This window comes from Pantherophis guttatus, chromosome 2 (assembly GCF_059756535.1).
Source record: "Pantherophis guttatus breed Tessera chromosome 2, ASM5975653v1, whole genome shotgun sequence".
NCBI lineage: Eukaryota > Metazoa > Chordata > Lepidosauria > Squamata > Colubridae > Pantherophis > Pantherophis guttatus.
The window spans coordinates 257,783,497-257,808,357 of record NC_142064.1 but is presented as its reverse complement, the minus strand read 5'-3'; the positions used below and the strand labels follow the sequence as shown (position 1 = coordinate 257,808,357).

The window sequence follows — 24,861 nt, the reverse complement described above, 5'->3', positions numbered from 1 at the left end:
AAATGAAAGATCATTCTCTTTCTCTATCAATCTCCATTGTAGATCCCAAAACAGACTCATTGCCTCATTCTTTTTTCCAAAGGAAAGTAGTTCCATTGCAAAAGGTGTTTCTCCTTAGGTATGGGAATGTATGAGAATGCTATAACAGGAAACCTCCAAAATCTAGGTTTCTCTACAGTCAGTATCTTTCTCTCCTACAACTGATTATTATATCGTCATCTTTAAATGACTTTTTTAGCAACCCTCACTTTCCTTGCCAGATTCTTAATAATATCTTTCTCTTATGCAATTCAGAGGGCTAAACCCTTCATATTCTGGATTTTTCTCCCAAAGGTGCTTTTTCAAAAGACAACTGATCTTTGTTTTCCCTTGAAGACTTTTCGCTTCTCATTCCAGAAGCTTCTTCAGTTTTGACTGAATGGTGAAGTATGGAAGAATTTATATTACTTCCAGTCATCTGGTCGTTAGCAGTCTTTCTGAAAGTTGTTGAGGCCACTTAGAATTTATCTCTGCCCTCAGGGTCACATGAATTGTGTAAATGGATGTGGAACCTTCCTGCAATTGCTTAATCTATATCCTGTTTACAAGACAGTCTTTTCAGCAGTTCCAAATCTTTCCATCCTCTACTATTCAGTCAGAACTGAAGAAGCTTCTTGGATGAGAAGAGAAACATCTTCAAGGGAAAACAAAGTCCAGCTGCCTTTTGAAAAAGCACCTTTGGCACAATCATGACCTGGATGACTGAGAATCTCCAGACATTCTGGATTTTCTCTTACTGAAAACAAGATAATTCGATGTACTATAAATTATGGCAACATATTCCAGTTTAATAATGTAGATTGCAAATCCCGCAATACAATGCAGCAGGTTCCAGTGTGTGATAGATTATTGTAAAATCTCTAAAGTAAAATGATATGTAATAAATTAATGAGGCTTTAGATTCTCTTATTTGGAAGTTATCTTAATTGGCCTTAATAAGAATTATTTCTGAGCAGATGGAGATAAAAAGAAGAGCAAAATCCAAGCAGCCTCAACTACTTTGTTAAATAAAGTTGGCCATTGGACGGCACTTTGATTGACAGAAATCTTGACTTCCGAGGAGGCTTGTCTTTCTACATTCCCAATTTTCACCGCCACATGTGATTTGTTCAAAACTGATGTCCACTGCATGATGCCAAAGTCACCAACAGGAACTCCATTTCCATCAAAAGAAATTCCATCTCTGGAAATATTGTGATGTTGGAAATTTCTCAGGAAACTATGAAGCTGCAGAAACATAGAAAAAACATGACAATTTGAGCCTTTATTCAATTTTTTTCTTGCCAATTATCTGGATTCAACCTCTTCAAATCACCACTGCAGTCTGAAATAGATCAATTCAGCATTTCATGCGAAGCTTCTTTCAGACATACTCCAGGAATTTACAGCTTTTTTTCAAATATTTATCTCACTTATCTTGAAAACATGGTGTTGTGGTCCGCCAGCAGCCTGGGGAGCTGGCAGCCAAGTCGGACAGCAATGAGTCTGAGGAAGAACATGGGCCAGTCCTGGAGGCTGAGGAAGACCCTGATTAGAGGCAGAGATGGGGCCAGGGCCATCGGGGAGTGAGGTGCGGGCTCCAGAGCCTCCATAGACTGATAGTAGTGAGGCAGAGGAACAAGAGGAGCCTGTTCCTAATGCACGCATGAGAAGAGCTGCCAGAAGGCAAGAGCTGCTCAAGCAAAGATGACAACTCGGGAGTAGGGCCAAGAGATGATTGGCCCCTCCCATAAGGCTTAAAACAGACCAGCAAAGGCGTTTGGGCTTTGCCGGAAAACTACGTTGGTAGCTTCGTCTTCTTCATTTACAACTTGCATTTATTTTTGTATCTGTGACTTCTGAATGTTTGCCAAGAAAGGCCTTTGGCAGTTTGCCTAATTCGATCAAGGTTTGCGATAGGACTGAGGAATTTGTGTTGGGAGGAATTTGCTTTAATTTAGTTGAACGATGCTGGGAATGAAGTAATTCTCAGCTGTTCGAATAAAGTTTATTTATTTTTTCATTGACTGATTTTCCTACTACTTACTTGGGCCTGGGTCACAATACATGGTATAGATAACACCATCACCATCAGGTGGCTTTGTAACTGTCTGACAAATTATATTCAACGTGTTATCTTCTGGGGAACCTCATCCACATGGAGGGAAGTAAGCAATGGGGTACCCCAGGCTTCCATTTTAGGCCCAGCACTCTTCAATATGTTCAAAAAAGATCCAGGCAAGGGAATTGAAGGGGAACTCATCAAATTTGCAGACGACACTAAACTGGCAGGAATAGCCAACACCCCAGAAGAGAAGCTCAAGATCCAAAAAGATCTTGACAAATTGAACATGGGCCCCTACCTAACCAAATAAAATTCAACATAGATAAAAGTAAGGTTTTACATTTAGGCAAGGAAAGCCAACAGTATAGGTACAGACTATGTGAAACGTAGCTTAATGCCAGTAACTGTGAAAAGGATCTTGGAGTCCTAGTGGACAATTACTTAAATTGACAGAGTCCCCTGGGAGTTGGGCAGCATAAAAATGCAACAAATAAATAAATAAATAAAAATATGAGCCAGCAATGTGTGGCAGCAGACAAAAATGCCAATGCAATTCTAGGCTGCGTTAATAAAGGGATAGAATCAAGATCACCTGAAGTTCTAATATCACTTTACAAAGCCTTAGTAAGACCACATTTAGAATACTGCATCCAGTTCTGATCAACACAATATACAAAAGATATTGAAACTCTGGAAAGACTGTAGAGATGAGCAACAAAAATGATTAGGTGGCTGGAGGCTAAAACATAACAAGAACAGTTACAGGAATTTGGTATGTGTAGTCTAAGGAAAAGACGGACTGGGGAGAAATGATATCACTTTTCTAATATTTAAGGGGTTCCTACAAAGATGAGGGGGTCAAAACATTTCCCAAAGCATCAATAGGCAAGACAAGAAACAATGGTTGGAAACTAACAAAGGAGAGAAGCAACCTAGAACTAAAGAGAAATTTCCTAATGGTGAGAGCAATCAACCAATGGAATAGCTTGCCTTCAGAAGTTGTGAGTGCTCCATCATTGGAGGCTTTCAAAAAGAGATCTGGGCAACCAATTGCCTGAAATGATATAGGGCCTTTTTCTCTTTGTATGCCAAAAGTGCTCGCACACGTGATAGCATGTGTATGTGCTGGCACCCATAATGCAATGCATGACCCGTCTGGACATGCATGCACGACCCCCACCATGCCCCCCCAGACATGCGCATGAGCATGCACCCCTCGCCCCCTGCGGATGCATGTAAGGGATGGGATTCAAAAATGTTAGTAACCTGCACCACAGGTGGGGGGGGCGTTTTTGCCCTCCCCAGGCTCCGGAGGCTTTTCTCAAGCCTCTGGAAGGGTGAAAACAGCCTCCCCTGGATTCCAAAAGCCCTCTGGAGGCTGGAATTGGGCCAGTTTTTGGACTTCTGGTAGGCCTTTTTTTCACCCTCCCCAGGCTCCGGAGGCTTTCCTTGAGCCTCTGGGAGGGTGGAAATGGCCTCCCCTGGGCTCCAGATGGCCTCCAGGCTAGAAAAGGGGCCACACTTCCAGAAAGCATGTGCCACACCTCCCCTGTGCTCCTCCCACCCCCTGCACTCAACCCCATCCCCCATTCATGTGCACACAATCCCCACATCCTGCGCATCCCAAAAATCAGGTGGCCGGCAGGAGGCCATCATGGGTACAGGATCTCCTGCTTGATTAGTGGGTTGGACTAGAAAACCTCTGAGATCCTTTCAAAATCTTTTATGTTTTATGTTTTGCTGCTTCACCATCACAGCCCATCTGAGGGAAGACCATTTGCAGATATGGGAAAACTTGCAATGGGAGAAGGTGGAGAATACAATTTTGCCATCAGTCCTGATCAAGATGAAGTTAGCGGAGTGTAACTTTGGGCTAGGAATGTGACAAAAGTTGCATAGTGATGTTATCTCTTTCAAAGAATAGCTACGGAAGCACATCCATTAGTTCAGGAGATGTTTTGTTGTCCTCAAAAGATGCTTTGATTTATATCTTGTTGCTATGTTAGAAACTTTTAGCCAGCAAAATTCAATCTTAATCCAGAACAAACAATCCAGCTGAACTCCTTAGCTTGGAGACTAGATCACTTTTTGATCGCAATAAAAGGTTGAGGATTGATGGAATATTCTGATGCTTGTTTAGTTTTGAAAATTACGTTGTCATCATAGAGCTATTCCTGTCACAAAAGTATCCCAAACTAGCACAGGTTTTTTTAACTTTGGAAGATTTTTCTCTATCATCTCTCTCTAACTCACTGTCAGGGTTCCAAGTAATACGCCCATAGCAAACAGGACTCTGAGACAAGCAGGTTCCTCAAATATTAGTTTTATTGGACATATCTCATAGGCATAGGGTGGTGAAAACTGCCTCTAAATCTTCACTAAAATGTGGGTAGAAAGGGAATATTTTTCAATATAATAGTGGCAAAATTAAAAGTTAGAAACGGGAGGGAAACTACAGAGAGGGGAATTAATGGAATACACATCTTTATATAATAAGGTGAAGTAATAATAAGAGGGGAAATCAGAACGTGTACGATGGTACTATTAAAAATGTTTGAATTATATGGTGATTGGCATAAAAATAACATATTGAAATATTTAATGATTAAATAATGGAAGATTATAATTTAACATGAATGTAAGCCTGTTAAATATAATAAATATGATTATTAATATTTTATTTGTAGTAAAAGAAATGACACTTAATAATAACATATTGAAATATGGAATAACTAATAGTGTAAGATTATAATTCAACAAAAATATGTGTACTATTACCAGAACTATATAAACAAGGGGTCACCAACCTTTAGGACCTCAGGGACCACTAAAGTCATAATTTTAAATCCCACAGACCACTAATATGAATTAGTGACAGGATGGGGTCCTTCAGGCACTTAGCTTGACTGCTTGTTAGTGGAGAGAAGTGCCCGGGGTCAACCCTAGCTCTGCTGTCCATTGCAGCTAAGAATCTCAAATACGGCCAAGAATTAATGTTTTTCTTGTGGCCAGCCTGGGCGTTAGATCAGCCCCCTGCAAACTCTATCTCTCAAGAAGCCCAGCTAAATTTGTGTGCCACTCACTGAAGCGGCTGGACTCCCAGGGAGGGAGGGAAGGGCTGGAGCTACTAAACTAAGGTGACCAGACGTCCCGCTTTTGGCGGGACAGTCCCGCTTTTGAGCAATTTGTCCCGCGTCCCGCGGCGTTTTAAAAAAGTCCCGATTTTTCATTCTGCCTCCTGAGTCCCCGCTGATGGCTAGAGGGAAAAAAAACTGTTTGAACTCTTGCCGCGGGGCTTCAAAGGGCCGACCTACAGCTGATCAGTGTTAAAACAAAAAAAAACCTTGGTATATTTGCGGCGCAAGGCAGCCCTCGTTTCCTGCCGACTCGGAGCGGTAAACAGCATCTGGTTCAGGGAGCAGCCGGATTTTGCTCTCCATTGCTCTCTCGGTCCCCTGCAAGCTCTCATTTCTCGAGAAGCCCAACCAAAGTTTCCCGTGCCATTTCAGGGAGCGTTCCTCGAGAGACGAGAGCTTGCAGGGGGCCGAGAGAGCAATGGAGAGCAAAATCCGGCTGCTCCCCGAACCAGACGCTGTTTACCGCTCCGAGTCCCAAGCGACAGAAGAGGAGGGGTGCCTTGTGCTGCAAATATACCAAGGTGGAATCCTGATGCCGCCCTTACAGCGGAGAGAAGAAGCCGGATTTTGCTCTCCATTGCAGGCACCAGATCGTAATGCACCACCTGCAAAAATGCGAAAATTTCCAAATGTAGCCCTGCCCTCTTACAGCTCTCCTGATGTTCAACTGTTGTCTCTCAAGGAGGATACTTGGCCAGCCTCATGCTTGATGTCTCCCACCTTGGCAGCTTTAAGACTTGTGGACTTCAACTCCCAGAATTCTCCACAATTCCCCAGAATGGGCTCGGCGGGAGTTGAAGTCCAAACGTTGTAAAAGAGCCACAATTGCCCAGCCCTGGGCTAGGGTAGGCTGATGCCGCGCGGATGGGAGGAGGGGCGGGCGACCCAGCAATTAAGTTGTGGTTTGGAGGAATATATGGGGGAAATTATTTGGTTTATTATTATTGATAGATATAATTAATTGATTTGTAAGAAATTGGATTGCATGGAAATAATTGGAATATTCATGTTCATATTGATTAATATACAAAAAAGATAGTTATATAACTAATTGATTTATATTAAAATGTTGAATTTGTATTAAACAACTGTATTACATAATTACATAATTAACCAATGTGAGGATGGATATAAAAATAGATGACAATGGGAAGGGGTATAATATAGAATAGAAGGGAAAAATTGAATTTGATTAAGATTAGAGATGAGGATGAAGGGTAATATTGGTTTTTTTAAAAAATAGATGAGGAATAAATATGGCAAAAAGGAAATATAGAAATTGTAAATTTAATTGAAATGACTAAACACTGTTTAAATTTGTGAACCAGCCAAATATTCTGTTCAAAGAAAATACATTGTATGTTTGTATGTGTGTTTTTAATTACTGCTATTTATTCATATTTGTTCTCTTTTATTCTTTAAAGTTTAACAATTCATTCTTTATCTTAATATCTTTGTATTTGTTTGGGGTTGGCTTTCTTCCCTTTCATCTTTTTTATTGTACAGCAATCTTTCTCCTCAAACCTACCACCTCTCTCTTTTCTTTCCTTCTTACTTTCTCTTCCCCCCACCCTCTTTTTCTCCTCCCTACTTCCTCTTCCTTTCTCCTCCTCCTCCTCTCTTCCTCCCTCTCTTACCCTCACTCCTACTCTAATTTCTCTTCCTTCATCCCTCTCTATTGCTGTATCCTTTAATGCATATGGACTACTCAGAGGGCTGAAAAAGTTATTTTTGACTGGTCCTCACACTTTTGACCAGTCCTCGAATTTACAACTGTCCTCATATTTTACATTTTTGCCCTATCTTGTCATCATGGTGAAGAGAAGCAGTTGTGAAATGAGTGACATGGTTGTTAAGAATGCTGCACAGGCATAAATATGAGGATGGTCATAAGTGTGAGGACCAGTCAAAAGTGCGAGGACCTGTCAGAAATGACTTTTTTCAGCCCTCTGGTTAGTCCTTTTGTGCATATGGACTACTCGGAGGGCTGAAAAAGTTATTTTTGACTGGTCCTCGCACTTTTGACCAGTCCTCGAACTTACGACTGTCCTCAAATTTTACGTTTTTGCCCTATCTTGTCACCATGGTGAAGAGAAGCAGTTGTGAAATGAGTGACATGGTTGTTAAGAATGCTGCACGGGCATAAATGTGAGGATGGTCATAAGTGTGAGGACCAGTCAAAAGTGTGAGGACCTGTCAGAAATGATTTTTCAGCCCTCTGAGTAGTCCCTATACACATAGCCATGGCCACCCGGTCACATGACCAGCTAGCCACGCCCACCCAGTCACATGGCCTCCAAGCCACGCCCACACAATAAGCCACGCCCACAATGGTGTCCTTCTTACCAATGTTAAAATCTGTTCACCTTACCCTATACACATAGCCATGGCCACCCGGTCACATGACCAGCTAGTCACGCCCACCCAGTCACATGACCAGCTAGCCACGCCCACAAAATAAGCCACGCCCACAATGTCCCTCTTTACCAATGTTAAAATCTGGTCACCTTATACTAAACAGGTGGCCAAGCTAAGTGTCTGAAGAATCCCATCCCATCAGTGAACGGGATTAATTGCTTTGGCGGGCTGCAGGGGCCATAGTTTGAGGATCCCTGATTTAGTGCAATATAAAAAAATGCAAAAATTTTTCTGTGGACCACAAAAATTTTCTCATGGACAACCGGTGGTCCAAGGACCACCAGTTGGTGACCGCTGATATAAACTATATAAATTATAGTAAATATGATGAATATTACTTTATTTGTACTAAAATGTAAATCACTCAGGTGCCACACTGTTCACACATTGACATGTTTGTAAAAAATTAAAAAGAAATAAATAAAAAACTTGAAAAAAAGGAAAAAAAAACATTTAGAGTGGGTTTAATGCCAGGGTTCCGAATAATACGCACATAGCAAACAGGACTCTGAGGCAAGCAGGTTCCTCAAATATCAGTTATTATTGGACATATCATAGAGGCATAGGCTGGTGAAAACTCACTCTAAATGTTCCCACAGTTTTCACCTAATTAAAAGTAAAAGTTTTCCTCCCCTTTCCAAACAATCAGTCACATGGTCCAATCAAGGTGTCATCCGGTTGCCTGGTGACTTCACTCACCCTCCCTCCGGCCATCAGTGGGAATGTCCTTGGTTCCCAGGAGAAAATATTTTGTTTTGGCTACAAAACCTCAGCTATTTCTATTCCTTCCCTCCCTATCCCTCAGCTCCAGTGTGGCAACATTGAAACATCAAAATGGCCTCGGTCAGGTCAGTTTCAGGGTTGACACTCACTCTCAAATACCACAAACTGGGCAACTGTTCTTTGGAATATCTCACCCCTTTCTACATCTAATTTAATATTGAGGAATTGGAACGGGAGAATCAATGGAACCTCAAAGGAGGAGACTTACCTGCCATGGCTGTACAATCTGGGGTGGTTGATGGTCTCCAACTTGCATTCTCCTCTTCCTCCGTTGGGAGGAGGAGGCAGCACTGAGGACCCAGGCCACAATTTGAATTATTTGGGAAATACCGGAGGAATCCAGAGACAGGATTGTGGCAATCACATCATGGGGTGGGAATTCCCAATTCTCTTTTTCTCTGCATTTTTTCCAAACTTTCTTAGATAACACAGCACTTGAATAAGAACATTGGAACACTTCCTTTCCGTATGATAAGAACATAGATGCATAAGAACTAATGTCATCATACTGAGTCCTTCTCTTTGTCTGGATGAGGAAGGAAAACAAAGCATATTTATTTTGGAGATCAACCCAGTGGTAAAAAATACCTACACTTGAAGCTGTCAAAGTTGTTGCAATCCACACCCTTCCCACAATGGATTTATTAGTCGTATCAATCGTTTGTATTATTTTTGCTAACATCCCTGAGGCTTGAAAATCCAGTTGGCATACTATAATTTTTATTTGACTCTTGATAAGAGAAATGAACATTTTTCTTTTTTCTTGCATGAGAGTTTCTCCAGCACTTGTCTTCAAATTTGGTTCTGGGACGGTTCCTGAGAGGACAATGCATATCCCATTTTTTAGAGCGAGAACTTCCAAGCGTCTTTTGAATTTTTCTCCTTTTTCATTGTCCCGAGAAAGGATGCCGATCCACGTCCATTGGAACTGCAGGAGCAGCTGGACGATTGCTGAGTATGGAGGTTCTTGGTTTGGGGTCATCCGATATGAAAAAGGAAAACGATGATTTTGCTCAGCCATCTGGTTGATGACACTATAGTTAATCTAAGATGAAAGAAACAGTATTGGTAGTTTGTACCAGTTTTAATGATAAAAGTCAGATGGTAAATCTAAGGGCCTTTCCACACTGCTGAGAGACACTTCAAATGATAATTGCACGAATTTTGCTAGTTCCCTTGATGTTCTGTCCTCTTGTCTTGTATGCTCCTTTTAAAACCAAGGAGCTCTGAATTATCTGTGGGTGATGTTCATTGGTGGTCCTCATAGAGCACACCCTTCTGGTCACATTAGAACTCTGTGGGTCACCCATCCACTCAGTCAATTAGTCAATCAGAATAGAGCTGGAAAGTCTTGTAGTCCAACCACATATGTGTGTGTGTGTGTTTGTGTGTGTGTGTGTGTGTGTGTGTGTGTTTCTGTGAGCGCATGCTTTGTGCATGTGTGCAGCGTTCAAAATACACCAATTTCAAGCTGTATAGCTTATCTTCTAAGGCAGCCCCAGTAAGTAAAACAGCTGAAATGCAGAAATCCACCATGCCATGCAAATCAGTTGATCTGAGAAAAATGGAAATATAGGACAGGATAGGGCGGGTGCGGCTGAGGAGGGACAACTGATCGCTGGATCTACCGATTTGCTTGAAATGGTCCAAACCGGCAGCAGCCCACCACTTTATGTATACATATATACTTTGTGAATTTAGAATTATTTCAAGTGGCATGCATAGCCATATCAGTGGGCACGTGAGCTCAGCTCCAGAGCGCATTCACCACTGGCCAGCTGATTTTCAGACCTCTTGGGATCACCAGAAGTAGGGAAAAAGGCTGTTTCCTGCTTCCGGAGGAACTCGGTTGGTGGTGGGGAAGGCCCCTTTTTTGCTGTCCCCACCTCCAGAGCCTTTCTAGGAGTCTGGGGAGAGTGAAAACGGCCTCCCCCAGGAGGCCCTCTGGAGGCCAGAAACGGCCCTTTGTCAACTTCCGGTGGGACACCCTACCCCACCCCACTCCTGGCACACGATGGCAAAGTTACGGACTACCCTCACCCTGTGGGCCTTCCGGAAAGCGGTGAAGTCCTGGCTTTTCCGGCAGGCCTGGGGCCATTGATCTCGCCTTTGTAATCTTGCAAGATCCTGCCATGAATGGTGTGCATGGGCTTTTAATGTTTTAAAATGTTTTTATAATGTTTTAAAATATTTTTTCTATGTTCATTGTTCGCATTATTTTTGCTGTAAGCCACCCAAAGTCCCTTATGAGTTGGGCAGCATAGAAATGCAAAAAATTAAATTAAATTAAATTAAATTAAATAAATTAAATTAAATTAAATTAAATTAAATTAAATTAAATTAAATTAAATTAAATTAAATTAAATTAAATTAAATTAAATTAAATTAAATTAAATTAAATTAAATTAAATTAAATTAAATTAAATTAAATTAAATTAAATTAGTTAGCCATCACTGGTATATAGAGACAGACACACACATATACATACACACATCAGGGGTGGGTTTTTCTTACCTTTACTACTGGTTCGCAACGGGATCGTGAGTGCGTGCTTGCTTCGCTCACGCACGCGCCTTGCTTCTGCACATGCGCAGATCACTTCTCATGACATCAGGGTCAGTGGGCGGAGCTGACTGACACACACCCATATACATACATATACGTGTATGTGTGTGTATATTTATATGTAGCATATACCTACATGTTTGTGGATATATATGTGTGTGTGTGTGTGTGTGTGTGTGTGTGTGTGTAAGTCTTGGTGTATTCGGGTCTTTTCCCGTGTAAGATTGAGAGTATTTTGGCAACTTTTCGGCAGAATCTTATCTTCCATCAACAGGCATATGCAAGGGTTCTTTAACAGCAACAGCCATTTCTCAGAGAGGTTTTTCAAAGCATTTTTTAAAAAGCCTCTCTGACGATCCCAGCTGAGTTGCCTGATCATCAGATTTTTTTTAAAAGCCTATCTGACGATCAGGCAACTCAGCTGGGATCATCAGAGAGGCTTTTAAAGCATTTTTTTCTGCAACCTCTTCAGTGGAAGAGGTGGTTAAAAAAATACTTTGAAAAGCCTCTGACGATCCCAGCTGTGTTGCCTGATCGGCAGAGGCTTTTCAAAGCATTTCTTTTACCACCTCTTCCACTGAAGAGGTTGCAGAAAAAAATGCTTTGAAAAGCCTCTGACATCCCATCAGAGGCTTTTTTTTTTACTTTTAAAAGAATTTTTTCAGCAGAAGAAGTTGTAGAAAAAATGTTTTTAAAAGTAAAAAAAAGCCTCTGATGATCGTGCGGCTCAGCTGGGCATGGTGGAGGCGGGGGGCACAGGGATTTTTGCTACCGGTTCTCCGAACCACCCTCCGCCATCGCTACCGGATCAGGTGATCCGGTCCAAACTGGGAGTATTTCACCTCTGACACATACACACACACAAACACACACACACACACATATACTTTGTGAATTAAAAATTCTTTCAGCTTTTCTAATATTTACTCTCTGACTTTCAATTTATTTCGAGAAATATATACAAGTGCTGCCTTCTAGGCAAATCTGAACATTTTACAACACGGAATTTATTTCATTTGGCTTTATACCTGTGGAAATTTATAGATGTTCAAGACATTGGAAATATGATCAAAGAGTTCAGAATCCATCTCTTCAAGAATCGCCAGCAGGTTCTTTTCCCTTCCACATCTGTAGTTTGGGATGTTTTCCTGTCCTGTAGACAGCACATCCAGCATGGCCTCATATGTCATTCTTGCACTGAAAAAGGTCTCATAGATGTTGTAGCCCAGGGTGATGTTGGGTAAGAGCCTTGGATTCTGGTTGACTTCATGAACAGCCAATAAGAAGGGCAGAATGTAGTAGAAGTTGTTCGCACTGCAACATAAGAAATTTCATCATCTTTTTTTTTTGCTCTATATCAATAAGTTATGTGATTAACTTAAAAGCAATTTAGTTTGTATTTTCATGAAGATAATCAACTTCTCATTATTCATGTCAAAGTTCTGACGGATGTCCCAATTAAATCATGAGCCTTGAGCCAACCTTCAAAAGAAATCCAATTATTTATTAGGAGTTTCATGTCGGCACATTCCCAAGTGAAGCCATCTCTGATGCCACATAAGTTACGCCCCAATCATGACCCTGTTTCCTCCTTCCCCCCAGGGTGTGTCATCAATCGTATTCGTCAATGGAGCAATTTTGCGGGTTGTAGAGATTACTCCTCTCCAGCTGCTGTGGTAACCCTAGGATACCGCCTTGAGAGAGATCAGTTGTTGTGGCTCCATCCTCCGAGCCTATTTTATCGGAGGAAGAAGGCTCCGAACATGAAGGAGAGGAGACGGCCAGGCCTCCCTCTCCAGGACCCTCCTCTCTGGCAATGCCTCAGGTGTCTCCCGAAGGAGAAGAGATTGGCCAGGAGCCAGGTGTTTCCGAGCCGTCAGATAGTGACGAAGAAATATTGTGGTTGGACCCACGCCAGCGTCGGAGAGACAAGCATGCGCAGCAGAAAAGGAGGCGTGCCAGAGATTAAGCTGAGTCACTGGACCACACCCCACAGGCTATAAAAGGGAGTGTGGTGGCCATTTGGAATCTGTGACGGACAAAGCTAAATCTCTGGTGAGTCACTTTGCACCTTTGGACACAACGCTATTTGCTGTGGATTTAATTACAAACTGGACTATTCAAACTGTGTGTATTTTTGTCTGTGTTATCGGAGTAAAAGTTCTTGGCAGGCAGCTACGGAGTTGCTGCCAAGTTCCTTATCACTGACGTTGAGTGTTTGAAGAGTTTATTTAACCCTCGGCTGGCTGGTTGGGTGCGTGTGTGGGACGGGGACAGAACATCAGTCTGGGGGGGGGGGCATCTGTCTTTGGCTGCCGTGCTGTTTTATCGGTTTCCCAACCACCTTGCCTATGGCAACTTGAGAGCAGACCAGGGATACTTTGCGAGTTGACATTTCAATTAAATTATGTCAGGATCAAAGAAATCCTATCAAAATCACCAGAACTGATTCTGCCTATCATTTTCTCCACATTATGACTTGGGAGGAAAAAATGAGGAAAATTATTCTTATAGTTCAGTAGTCGGGTAAGGAAAACAGTTACAATAATAAGAAACCTCCAGACCTTCTTCTACTCAAAAAGAAAGTGTGAAGGTTTCTTACTATTGTAACTGTTTCAATCTGCTTAGAATAAACTTTTTGCAAAACCAAAGCATTTATTTTATTTACTTACCTATTTACAAAGCTAATATATCACTCATATCAATTCACAAAAATCCATAAAATGTAATTAAAATCATACCACTCAGATGTGAACTAAATCATATCACTGAAGAATATACAGTAGAGGTGACAAATAGATTTAAGGAATTAGATCTGACAGAGACAGAGTGCCTGAAGAACTATGAACGGAGGTTCACAACATTGTACAAGAGGTAGCAACTAAAACCACCCCAAAGAAAAATTAATGCAAGAAAGCAAAATGGCTGTCAGAGGAAGCTTTGCAAATAGCTGGGGAAGAAGGGAAGCGAAAGCCAAGGGAGAAAGAGAAAGATACACCCAATTGAATGCAGAATTCCAGAGAATAGCTAGAAGAGATAAGAATACCTTCTTAAATGGACAGGGCAAAGAAATAGAAGAAAAGACCAGAGATCTCTTCAAGAAAATTGGAGATATGAAGGAAATGTTTCATTCAAAGATGGGCATGATAAAGGAGCAAAATGACAGGGACCTAACAGATTAAGAAGAGGTGGCAAAATTACACAGAAGAACTATACAAGATCCATATCTTCCCAGTCCTCAAGAATGCTAATAAGGGATGCTACCAAGTGTACATGTATAGGTTGTGCTCATATGATATAATTTGTTCCTTTTATATTTACTTTATTTTATTTATTTATTTATTTGATTTGATTTGATTTATATACCGCCCTACTCCCGAAGGACTCAGGGCGGTGAACAGGCACAAGATAAAAAACATAAAATACAAAAATTTAAGAGCAGAAATAAAATCGAATTAAAACAATTTAGCCGAAGACAAATTTAAAACCCCAAATTTAAGAACAGATTAAAATTTACTTTTTAAAAGGGAAAAAGGGAAAGGTTAGGCCAGACCAGCCTGATGGAATAAAAAGGTCTTGAGAGCGTGGCGGAAGGTACGCAGATCTGGGATCCTCCCTATCTCCGGGGGGAGCTCATTCCAGATAGCGGGTGCCCCCACAGAGAAGGCTCTCCCCTGGGGGCCGCCAGCTGACATTGTTTGGCCGACGGCACCTGGAGGAGTCCCTCTGTGAGAGTGTACCGGCTAGCGGGAGGGCGTTGGCGGCAGCAGGCTGTCCTGTAAATAACCAGGTCCTAAGTCATGGAGTGCTCTAAAGGTGGTAACCAAAACCTTGAAGACCACCGGGAGTCAGTGCAGCTCGCGCAGGAGAGGTGTTACATGGGAGTGCCACGTCACTCCCATAATCACCCGCGCAGCCGCACTCTGCACCAGTTGGAGCCTCCGGGTCCTCCTCATGGGGAGCCCCATGTAGAGAGCATTACAGTAGTCCAGGCGGGAAGTGATGAGGGCATGAGTGACCATGTTTAAGGAGTCCCGATCCAGAAAGGGACGCAACTGGCAAATCAGTGAACCTGATGGAAAATCCTCCCGGTCATGGTCATCAAATGCTCTTCTAAAGACAGCCGTCAATCCAGGAGGACGCCCAAGTTGCGAGCCCTCTCTGTGGGGGCCAGCGATTCGAATAGTCAGTGATGGCACCAACTGAGTATATCAGGACGTTGGAAACCACAGCCACTAGGTCTTGGATGGGTTGAGCCTGAGCCTGTTTCTCCCCATCCAGATCCACATGGCCTCCAGGCACTGGGACATCACTTCAAGGGCATCGTTGGGATGGTCCGGGGTGGAGATGTACAGCTGAGTATCATCAGCGTACTGGTGGTACTTCACCCCAAAACCACAGATGATCTCGCCCAGCAGCTTTACATAAATGTTGAACAGAAGGGGCGAGAGGACCAACCCTTGTGGCACCCCACATATGAGGTACCTTGGGGTCGACCTCTGCCCCACTGCCAACACAGACTGTGACCGGTCGGAGAGAAAGGAGGAGAACCACCGCAACACAGTGCCCCCCACCCCTAACTCTTCCAACCGGTGCAGCATGATACCATGGTCGATGGTATCAAAAGCCGCTGAGAGATCTAATAGGACCAGGACAGAGGAGCAACCCCTGTCCTGAGCCCTCCAGAGGTCATCAATCAACGCAACCAATGCCGTTTCCATGCTGTACCCAGGCCTGAAGCCCGACTGGAATGGATCCAGATATGCCATTTCATCCAGGTGCTGGAGGAGCTGTCGCGCAACCACACTCTCAACAACCTTCACCACAAAGCAAAGATTGGAGACCGGACGATAATTAAACAACACTGCCAGGTCTAGGGAAGGCTTCTTGAGGAGAGGCCTCACCACCGCCTCTTTCAAGGTGGCGGGGAAGTCACCCTCACCCAATGAAGCATTTATAATCTCCTGGAGCCAGCCTCGCGTCACCTCCCGGGAAGCCAGCACTAACCAGGAGGGACACGGGTCCAACAAACATGTGGTCGCGTTCAGTCTACCCAGAATCCTGTCAATCAGGAGTCACAGGATCAAACTCATCCCAGATAACATTCTCAAGACCTGCCCCAGTCATCTCCCCTGAATCTACCCAGTCAGAGTCCAGATCTTCCCAAATCTGAGTGATTTTGTCATGCAGATACTGTACAAAAGCCTCAGCTCTATCCTCCAAAGGGTACTCCCATGCTCCCTGGTGGAGCAAGGAGCGGGTCACCCTAAACAGGGCGGCCGGGCGATTATCTGATGATGCAATAAGAGCAGCAAAATAATTACACTTTGCTGCTTTTATCGCCACTAGATAATTCTTAATATGAGATCTTACCAGTGTCCGGTCAGATTCAGAAAGGCTGGCCCTCCAACTGCTCTCTATGCATCTTTTCCGGCACTTCATCTCCCTCAGCTCCTCAGTAAACCAAGGAGCCAGATGAGATTGGTGCTGGGTCAGAGGCCACAAAGGCATGACCCGATCCAGAGCTCCAGTGGCCGTCCTATCCCAGGTGGTCACTAGGTCTCCAGTCGAGGCGTGTGCCAGAGCCTCAGGGAATGGCCCAAGCTCCATCTGGAACCTGTCAGATTCCATCAGGCAGCTGGGGCAGAACCATCTTACCGGCTCCGCCTTCCTGCGGTGGGGTGCAGTGGTTCGAAGGTCAAGGCGAAGGAGAGAGTGATCTGACCATGACAAGGGCTCGGGTGACTATATCACCTATCTCAAGATCACTCAACCACTGTCCAGAGACAAAAACCAGGTCCAGCGTGTTTCCCCCCATGTGGGTAGGGCTATGAATTAGCTGGGTCAGGTCCATAGCTGTCATGGAAGCCATGAACTCCCGAGCCACGTCAGACGTCTCACCCATGGACAGCAGGTTAAAATCCCCCATGACCATAAATCTAGGGGTATCAACCACCACCGCAGCGATGACGTTGAGTAGCTCAGGCAGGGCTGCTGCCATGTGGCAGGGAGCCAGGTATGTGATCAGCAAACCCATCTGTACCCCATGACCCCACTTCACAAGGAGGGACTCACAGCCGGCCATCTGAGGAACAGTGGCCTTCCTCGGTCTAAGACCTTCTTTAATGATAACTGCTACCCCCCACCCCTCCCCTGTGACCTTGGCTGATGAAATGCATGGAAACCTGGTGGGCACATTTCAACGAAGGGAACCCCCCTTCCTGGCCCAACCAGGTCTCCGTAATACCTGCCAGGTCCGCTCCCCCCTCCTGAATAAGATCACAAATGAGGGGGGCCATATTTACTACAGATCTGGCATTGCACAGCATCAGCTGAAGCCCTGGGCCCTGAGGGTCTATGCAACTTGGAGAACGAGTGGAGCCTTGGGGGCCGTAGCACGCTACCACTCGTAGACAGCGATACGGCCCCTTGCTCCCGCCATATCTGCCCCTCCCACTCACAGGATTGATGTTAGAAACACTGTCCGGATAAGCTCTGACCCCACCCCTCGACTCCGGGCCCCCTGGAGAGGGATAACAGTTGGATTCAAGTGCTAGATTAGCAAGTGGTATTACTGATCTGAAGATGGATATCTCTTTAGCAAGCCTTCTTTAGACCAAGATATTTGCTGCAAAATAATTGTGGCTTCCATAAGAAAGGCTAAGCGCCAAAGAATTGAGGCCTTTGAACTATGGTGCTGGAGAAGACTCCTGCGAGTCGCTTGGACTGCAAGGCAATCAAACCGGTCAGTCCTAGAGGAGATTCACCCTGACTGCTCTTTGGAAGGCCAGATCCTGAAGATGAAACTCAAAATACTTTGGCCACCTAATGAGAAGGAAGGACTCACTGGAGAAGAGCCTAATGCTGGGAACGATTAAGGGAAAAAGAAGAACGGAAGGCAGAGAATGATGTGGCTGGATGAAGTCACTGGAGCAGTCGGCGTGAGCATAAATAAACTATGGGGGATAGTAGGGGACAGGAAGGCCTGGAGGAACGTTGTCCATAGGGTCACAATGGGCTGGACACAACTTTGCAACAACAAAATTCATGGCTTTAGATTTATTGTCCTATATTCTACAGTTAACTACAGTTAATGTGATTCCTCTGTGACTAAACATTAACTTATCCCATAAAGTCTCTCCCCTCCTTGAATTTGGTTTTTAAAAAGTATCCCTTTTATTTAAACCAAAAGAAAAACGGAAGCCACAAAAGTGGCAAAAGTGTTAAAGGGTGGAAAGAAAGAGCGGAGAGGGTGGTAGGAATTATAGAGTAAATGTAAGGAAGGGGAAGAAACAGTGGGGAGAAATACCCCCACATTCAATCACTTTATTGGGAGTTACTGTTTAAATATTGTTAATAAATAAATAAAATAGATATGAATAAATAGGTTGCTGACTCTCCACAGTCCCAAGGTAGTCATTTTGAAACTAGGCAGAACCCATCCAGGCAAGATTCATTGTGGGACAGTGTTTTCAGTGTTCAGTGTTGCCCAGTGTTGAGGCTGACACTTGTGGAAGAACTTAAAAAGAAACTTTGCAAACTCAGGTTTTACAAAATCATTAGGTTCTCCAGGAGCCTTTCCTCTAAAGCAAATTGGGATGAGCAATAATGACTTGCCTTTCTCAAGGTGAGGAATAGGGGAAAGGAAATCATTCCTAGAAAAGACATTGGAGGTATGTGGTTGGAGAAGATGAACCAGCAACATATCGATTTAAAACCTGGACTATTCCTGTTGGGGATTCTACCAGAAGCTTATAGTAAAGAAAATGTTTACTTGATTATTCATGTAATAACTGCAGCTAGAATTGTATTTGCACAAAATGGAAAAGTGAAGAGATCCCTACGGATGAAAATATGATTAAGAAAATATTAGAATGTGCAGAAATGAATAGATTAACACTTGCAATCAAAGGAAAGGAAGAATCTGATTATTACAATATATGGGAGTTATTCTATCAATGGTTAGAGAATAAATATGAAAGCAATGTATTATAAAGGCAAATAAATTAAGGAGAGAAATGTTATAATAGTATGTATGTAAAATATTAGTAGTAATGTAAGAATAGACGCAAATAACAAATATGGTGGTAAATTTTAATTTAAAAATTATATATATACAATGTATATATAAAAAGAAAAGACATTGGAGCAGGTAAAATCAATCACCAGAACCCTTGGATGAGCTGACAATTACCTTATCAATTGGTGGGTTGGAGCCTTGGAGAATGAAAACTGGGACAATATAGATATGATTCCAGACATTATTCCCGTAATCCAGTAGTCTCCAGGCTTGTAGTAATGGAACCACTCCTTTTCTTCTATTATCACCTTAAATGGACATTTCATCAGTGTACTGGCACAGGGAATTTGAGACAGAAACTGAAGCAGAAAAAGCTGTATTTGCAGCAGCAGCAACATTTGACATACAGTATACTGCAGGAGATCCTTCCTAGAGTTGTTTCTTCAGCACAGAGCTAAATCTCAGAGATCACAAAAAGACCACAACTACAGTGAAGAAGGTCCAGTTTGCCCCCAGATTTGGAAGAGCTATCTGCAATTTCAGACTGCTACAGGATTTGCCCAGCTTTACCCCAAACTCTGATCTCATCACAGGAGGCTGTTACAAATCAGATTATCACAAGATGTCTATCCTATTTGTTGTCACATTGATTGGCCACTAATTGTGGTGGTGGAAATCCCATAAACCTTGTTCAAAGGAGAATAAATAATCATGATTTTAACAATTAAAAGGGGAATTGGGAACGAGCCTTGGCCATAAAAGTGTGCCGTTAGAGAAAAGAGTTTTCTTTGACTCAGGAGAATAATCCTAATTTGAGAGTTGAGAAAGGAACAATTCAGGGAAGTTTGATTGTTTTTAGTCTCCAAACTTATTCTTGATATTGTAAGGATTTAAATGTGGAAAAACAGTTCAACACTCTTGAAGTAGGCAGTGGGCCATTATATTTACTTATTATTTTTTCTTGTGTCCATGAGGTCATCTTCTTCAATGAAGGTTTGGTACTCCAGAATCGTTAACTCCAGATTATGACATATTGAACAACCTATTGTTGTTGATGATGAGCCATGGTGATTCAGTGGTTAAGTGCAGTACTGCAGGCTACTTCTGCTGATCACTGGCTGCCAGCAGTTTGGCAGATTGAATCTCACCAGGCTCAAGGTTGACTCAGACTTCCATTCTTTCCAGTTCGGTAAAATGTGGACCCAGATTGTTGAGGGCAAATATGCTGACTCTGTAAACTGCTTAGAGAGGGCTGTAAAGCACTATGAAGCAGTATATAAGTCTATTGCTATTGGAGGCCCCTGTTAAATGTCTTGTATCTTTCAAAATATAGAAGAGAGTATCAGTCTTCATGGTTACAAAGAAGATCTCGTCCAAATTCCCTGGGGCATTAATATGAAACAATGGCCCATTACTGACTTCTTCATGATAGCAATAGCAATAGCAGACTTATATAACACTTCACAGTGGTTTTACAGCCCTGTCTAAGCAGTTTACAGAGTCAGCCTATTGCCCCCAACAATCTGGGCCCTCATTTTACCAAACTGGGAAGGACGGAAGGCTGAGTCAACCTTGAACCGGTGAGAATCAAACTGCCAAATTGCGGGTAGCCAGGAGGTAGCAGAATAGCCTGCAATACTGAATTTTGACCACTGTGCTTTCTCCTCCTCCTGATGTGGTGACATTTGCTGTCTCTTACATAAGGTATCTAGTAGGGAACCAAGAGATGATGCTATATGAGTACATTTCCACAATGGCTGAAGGTGAAGGGCTAAATAAAATTTGAGGACCTGAGCCCAGGGTCTTTGCTATATGGCAGTGGTGGTGAACCTTTTACTCATCGAGTGACAAAACATGAAAAAACATGTTTAATGAATAGAAGAGAAGAGAAGAGAATAGAGTAGAGTAGAGTAGAGTTGAGTAGAGTTGAGTAGAATAGAATAGAATAGAATAGAATAGAATAGAATAGAATAGAATAGAATAGAATAGAATAGAATAGAATAGAATAGAATAGAATAGAAGAGTTGGAAGGGACCTTGGAAGTCTTCTAGTCCAACTCTCTGCTTAGGCAGGTAACCGTATACCATTTTATTCTTGTTGAGTTCATTCTTGTTGAGTGCTGGGTTCTGGACACTTTGATTTGGTAAACAATTGGAGAGAGGAAATGTTTCTCATTTTTGCAGATAACCCAAAGTGGCTAGATAGATTCGACACTACAATGACAGAAATCACAGACCATTACCAAGACAACGTCAGATAAAAGTAGTACTGAATTATATGATATAGCTTTCCTAATCTGTAATACAATGAAGGGCTGACTGACAAAAAGACAAAGACAAAGAAAAGACACATGCACAAAAACAAATTTATATATTTATAGGTAAAGGTTTAGGAGGGTATAGGTAAAGATTTCCCCTATCACTCATGACCAACCCAAGGGGCGGTGCTCATCTTTGATTCACAAAATGAAGAGCCTTTATCTGAAGTTGCTTCCATGGTCATTTGGCTGGCATGACTATGCACTAAAGATGCACAAAACATTGTTACTTTCCTACTGAAGTGGTACCTATTTATTTACTTGCATTAACATGCTTTTGAATGGTTAGGTTGGCAGGACACACACAGAGATACACAGACACTGTATGTGTATGTACACTGTATATACACTGTACACTGTATGTAGAAATGGATATGGATATGGATAAAAAGAGGAACCAATTTTAATACTCATAAGCACATCTTCATTGTCACAGCATGTCTACATGATTTCTCCCCCAAATCATTCAGAGTTGTACATATTTTTCTTTTGATTGAAGACTGTCAAAAACAATAATTAGTCTCATTAATTTATTCAAAGGGATGGAGAAAGAAATTAAAGTTGCTCCAATGTTCATATTGATATTTTATCTGTTCTTAATATGTAAAATATTATCTGTCTCTCTATTTTTCTCTTTCTTGATGTCTCCCATCCATGTCTGTCTGTCTGTCTGTCTGTCTGTCTGTCTGTCTGTCTGTCTGTCTGTCTGTCTGTCTGTCTGTCTATCTATCTATCTATCTATCTATCTATCTATCTATCTATCTATCTCATTTATCTAAGTATGAATGATTTTACATTATCAAGCCAGAAGAGATCAATCAAATATATACAGTATTTGAAATTAACTATTTTTTAAAACAAATTCAGAACATCACCCCAGAAAATAAAATATAACACCAGCACACCAACCTATATAGTAACAAAAACAAATGTCATCATTAGCCATAGTTTTTAATTTAATCTAAAACCATATCAGAACATCTCTGGTAACAGTTTTATTTATGTCATAATCAGATTAGAACAATTGAAGGATATGATTATTTCAGATATTTTGAGTTGTTTTAGCAACTTTACTACTCAATTATTATAATTCAAAATTCACATGGAATGAAGAAAGATAAGCAACAACAGATAAAACATTATTTCAAAGTATGTGATTTTATGCTGCATGTAAACTGTACAAAAATAAACATCAACACAAGGAGACTTAATGATTTTTTATCATGAGATGTTCTTTGGTGTTCATGTCAGGTCTCAGGATAATAATGTAGCATTTGGGGATAAAGATGCAGCCCAGTAAACCCAGGCCAGAGGCCAGGATGGAGAAGATCTGCACGGCTACCATGTATTTCCCCTTGGTGCTCAGATATGTGGGAACAAAGGAGATCCAAACGCTACAAAAAACCAACATGCTGAAGGTGATCAGTTTGGCTTCGTTAAAAGCCCCTGGCAGATTTCGAGCCAGAAATGCCACCAAGAAACAGATGGCAGCCAAAAGACCCATGTAGCCAAGAGCAGAGTAGAACATGGTGACAGAGCCTTCATTGCACTGCAGCAGGATGTGTTCTGGGTGGGAATGAAAGTCAGAATCTGGGAATGGGGGAAAGACTCCCAGCCACATCATACAGAGGCCTACTTGAATACCAGAGCAGGATAAAACAATAGAGTTGGCCAGACTCTTCCCCAGCCATTTCCTCATGCTGCTGCCTGGCTTTGTGGCCAGAAAGGCCACCACCACCATGACAGTCTTGGCCAGCAAGGAAGACACAGCAATTGAGAAAACAACACTGAAAATGGTTTGTCGAAGGAGACAGGTCATTTTCACGGGGTGACCGATGAATAGAAGGGAGGTCAAGAAAGAAAGCAGGAGTGAAACCAGGAGGATGTAGGTGAGTTCACAGTTGTTGGCTTTGACTATGGGAGTGTCTCGGTATTTCATGAAGATTCCCAGAATAAAGGCGGTGGTTAGGGACAAAGCAATGGCAAAGAAAGCCAGGATGAGTCCCAACAATTCTTCATAGGATAAGAAGCTTATATTTTTGGGGACACACTGATCTCGCTTCTTATTGGAATACTGGTCATCTGGACACTTTTCACAATGGGCTGCATCTGAGAAAAAAAGGGTTAGCATGAATCTGTTTCTGTAGTTGTAGGACCATAAAAACCACATCAGAAATCAATTACTTCATTTTCAAGGAATAATATAATATTTCTCCCCAGGGATATCCATACAATACGACATTAGTTAACACTCTTTTTAAAGGCTGAAGATGAATGTGATGATCAGCTCTCAAAATTTGTCCTCTTTCCCAAAACAAAGCAAAAAAGTAACAACTCAGTAGAAATCAGCAACCTTTCATTATTTATTTTAATGCTCACATCATCATGTGGATGCGATAGTGTCAATTCTTTGATGTTTGTGGATGCCTTCAAGAAATTAATGTTTTTCTTACTTATTTATCAAACACTCCACCAAAAAACAAGATAGTATATTGATTTTATCCTGATTTTTTTTTTTTTGGATCCACCTACTGTACCTTCTTGCCGAGAGAATGTTCCTTCCATACACAGAGAACAGTCGTAGCAGCAAACTGGGGCTCCGTCTCTCACAAGCTTGGCATAACCTGGGGAGCAACTTTCTGTACATCTTGAATAAGGCACCATCTAAACATAAACAGAAACATTAGTCAGGGTAATATATGAATTAAAAGGATTTACTGAAATCAAGTGGCTTCCAGAAGCTCAGGAGCACATTGAGCAAAATCAGTCCAGAAGTAGTAGCATGAACTTTAATTGCGTCTTATACACTGAATGTAGTTAATAACGTGAGGCATGGAGCAGCAAAGGAAAACACAAGCAGAGGAGAGGAATTTCAGTTTCAGTTTCAGAGATCAGCACAGCATGCAGCTTTAGAACAATTGACCTACTGTAAGCCATGCAGAGGCTCCTTCCTTGTTGCTCACACAGCAAATACTGTTTCAATTTCCAAACAGCCCTCAACTCTCTCACACACCAACAGGACACTATCCAGATGAATACGGATGGATGCTGGTAGCCAGAGGCAGATTTTTTTTTCTTATTTCCTCCCCCAAAATTAAGGTGCATTTTATACTCCAAAAAATATGGTATGTATTTTTTCTCCTTCTTTGCTTTCTCTGGAAACCTCCAATATCTAGCTTTCTCTAGAGTCCCTATCTTTCTCTCCTACAACTGATCATTGTATCATCATATGTAAATGAGTTTTTTAGCTGCCCTCATTTCCTTCACCACATTCTTAGTGATATCTTTTTCTTATGCAATTCAGTGGACTAAATCCTTCATATTCTGGATTTTTCTCCAAAAGATGCTTTTTCAAAAGACAACTGATCTTTGTTTTCCCTTGAAGATGTTCCACTTCTCATTCCAGAAGCTTCTTCAGTTCTGACTGAATAGTGAAGTATGGAAGGATTTATATTTCTTACAGTCATTTGGTCATTAGCAGTCTTTCTGAAAGTTGTTGAGGCCACTTGGAATTTATCTGTGCCCTCAGGGTCACCT

The 24,861-nt window shown here is 42.1% G+C and overlaps 1 protein-coding gene across 1 annotated transcript; it reads right to left on the bottom strand.

The window, feature by feature from the left end:
- Nucleotides 1–21,329: 21,329 nt before the first annotated feature.
- Nucleotides 21,330–23,455, bottom strand: LOC132711830 (vomeronasal type-2 receptor 26-like). The gene has a single exon (XM_060691615.2). It carries the CDS (start codon nucleotides 23,453–23,455, stop codon nucleotides 22,532–22,534), a length of 924 nt encoding a protein of 307 aa, XP_060547598.2. The 3' UTR covers nucleotides 21,330–22,531.
- Nucleotides 23,456–24,861: the final 1,406 nt, after the last annotated feature.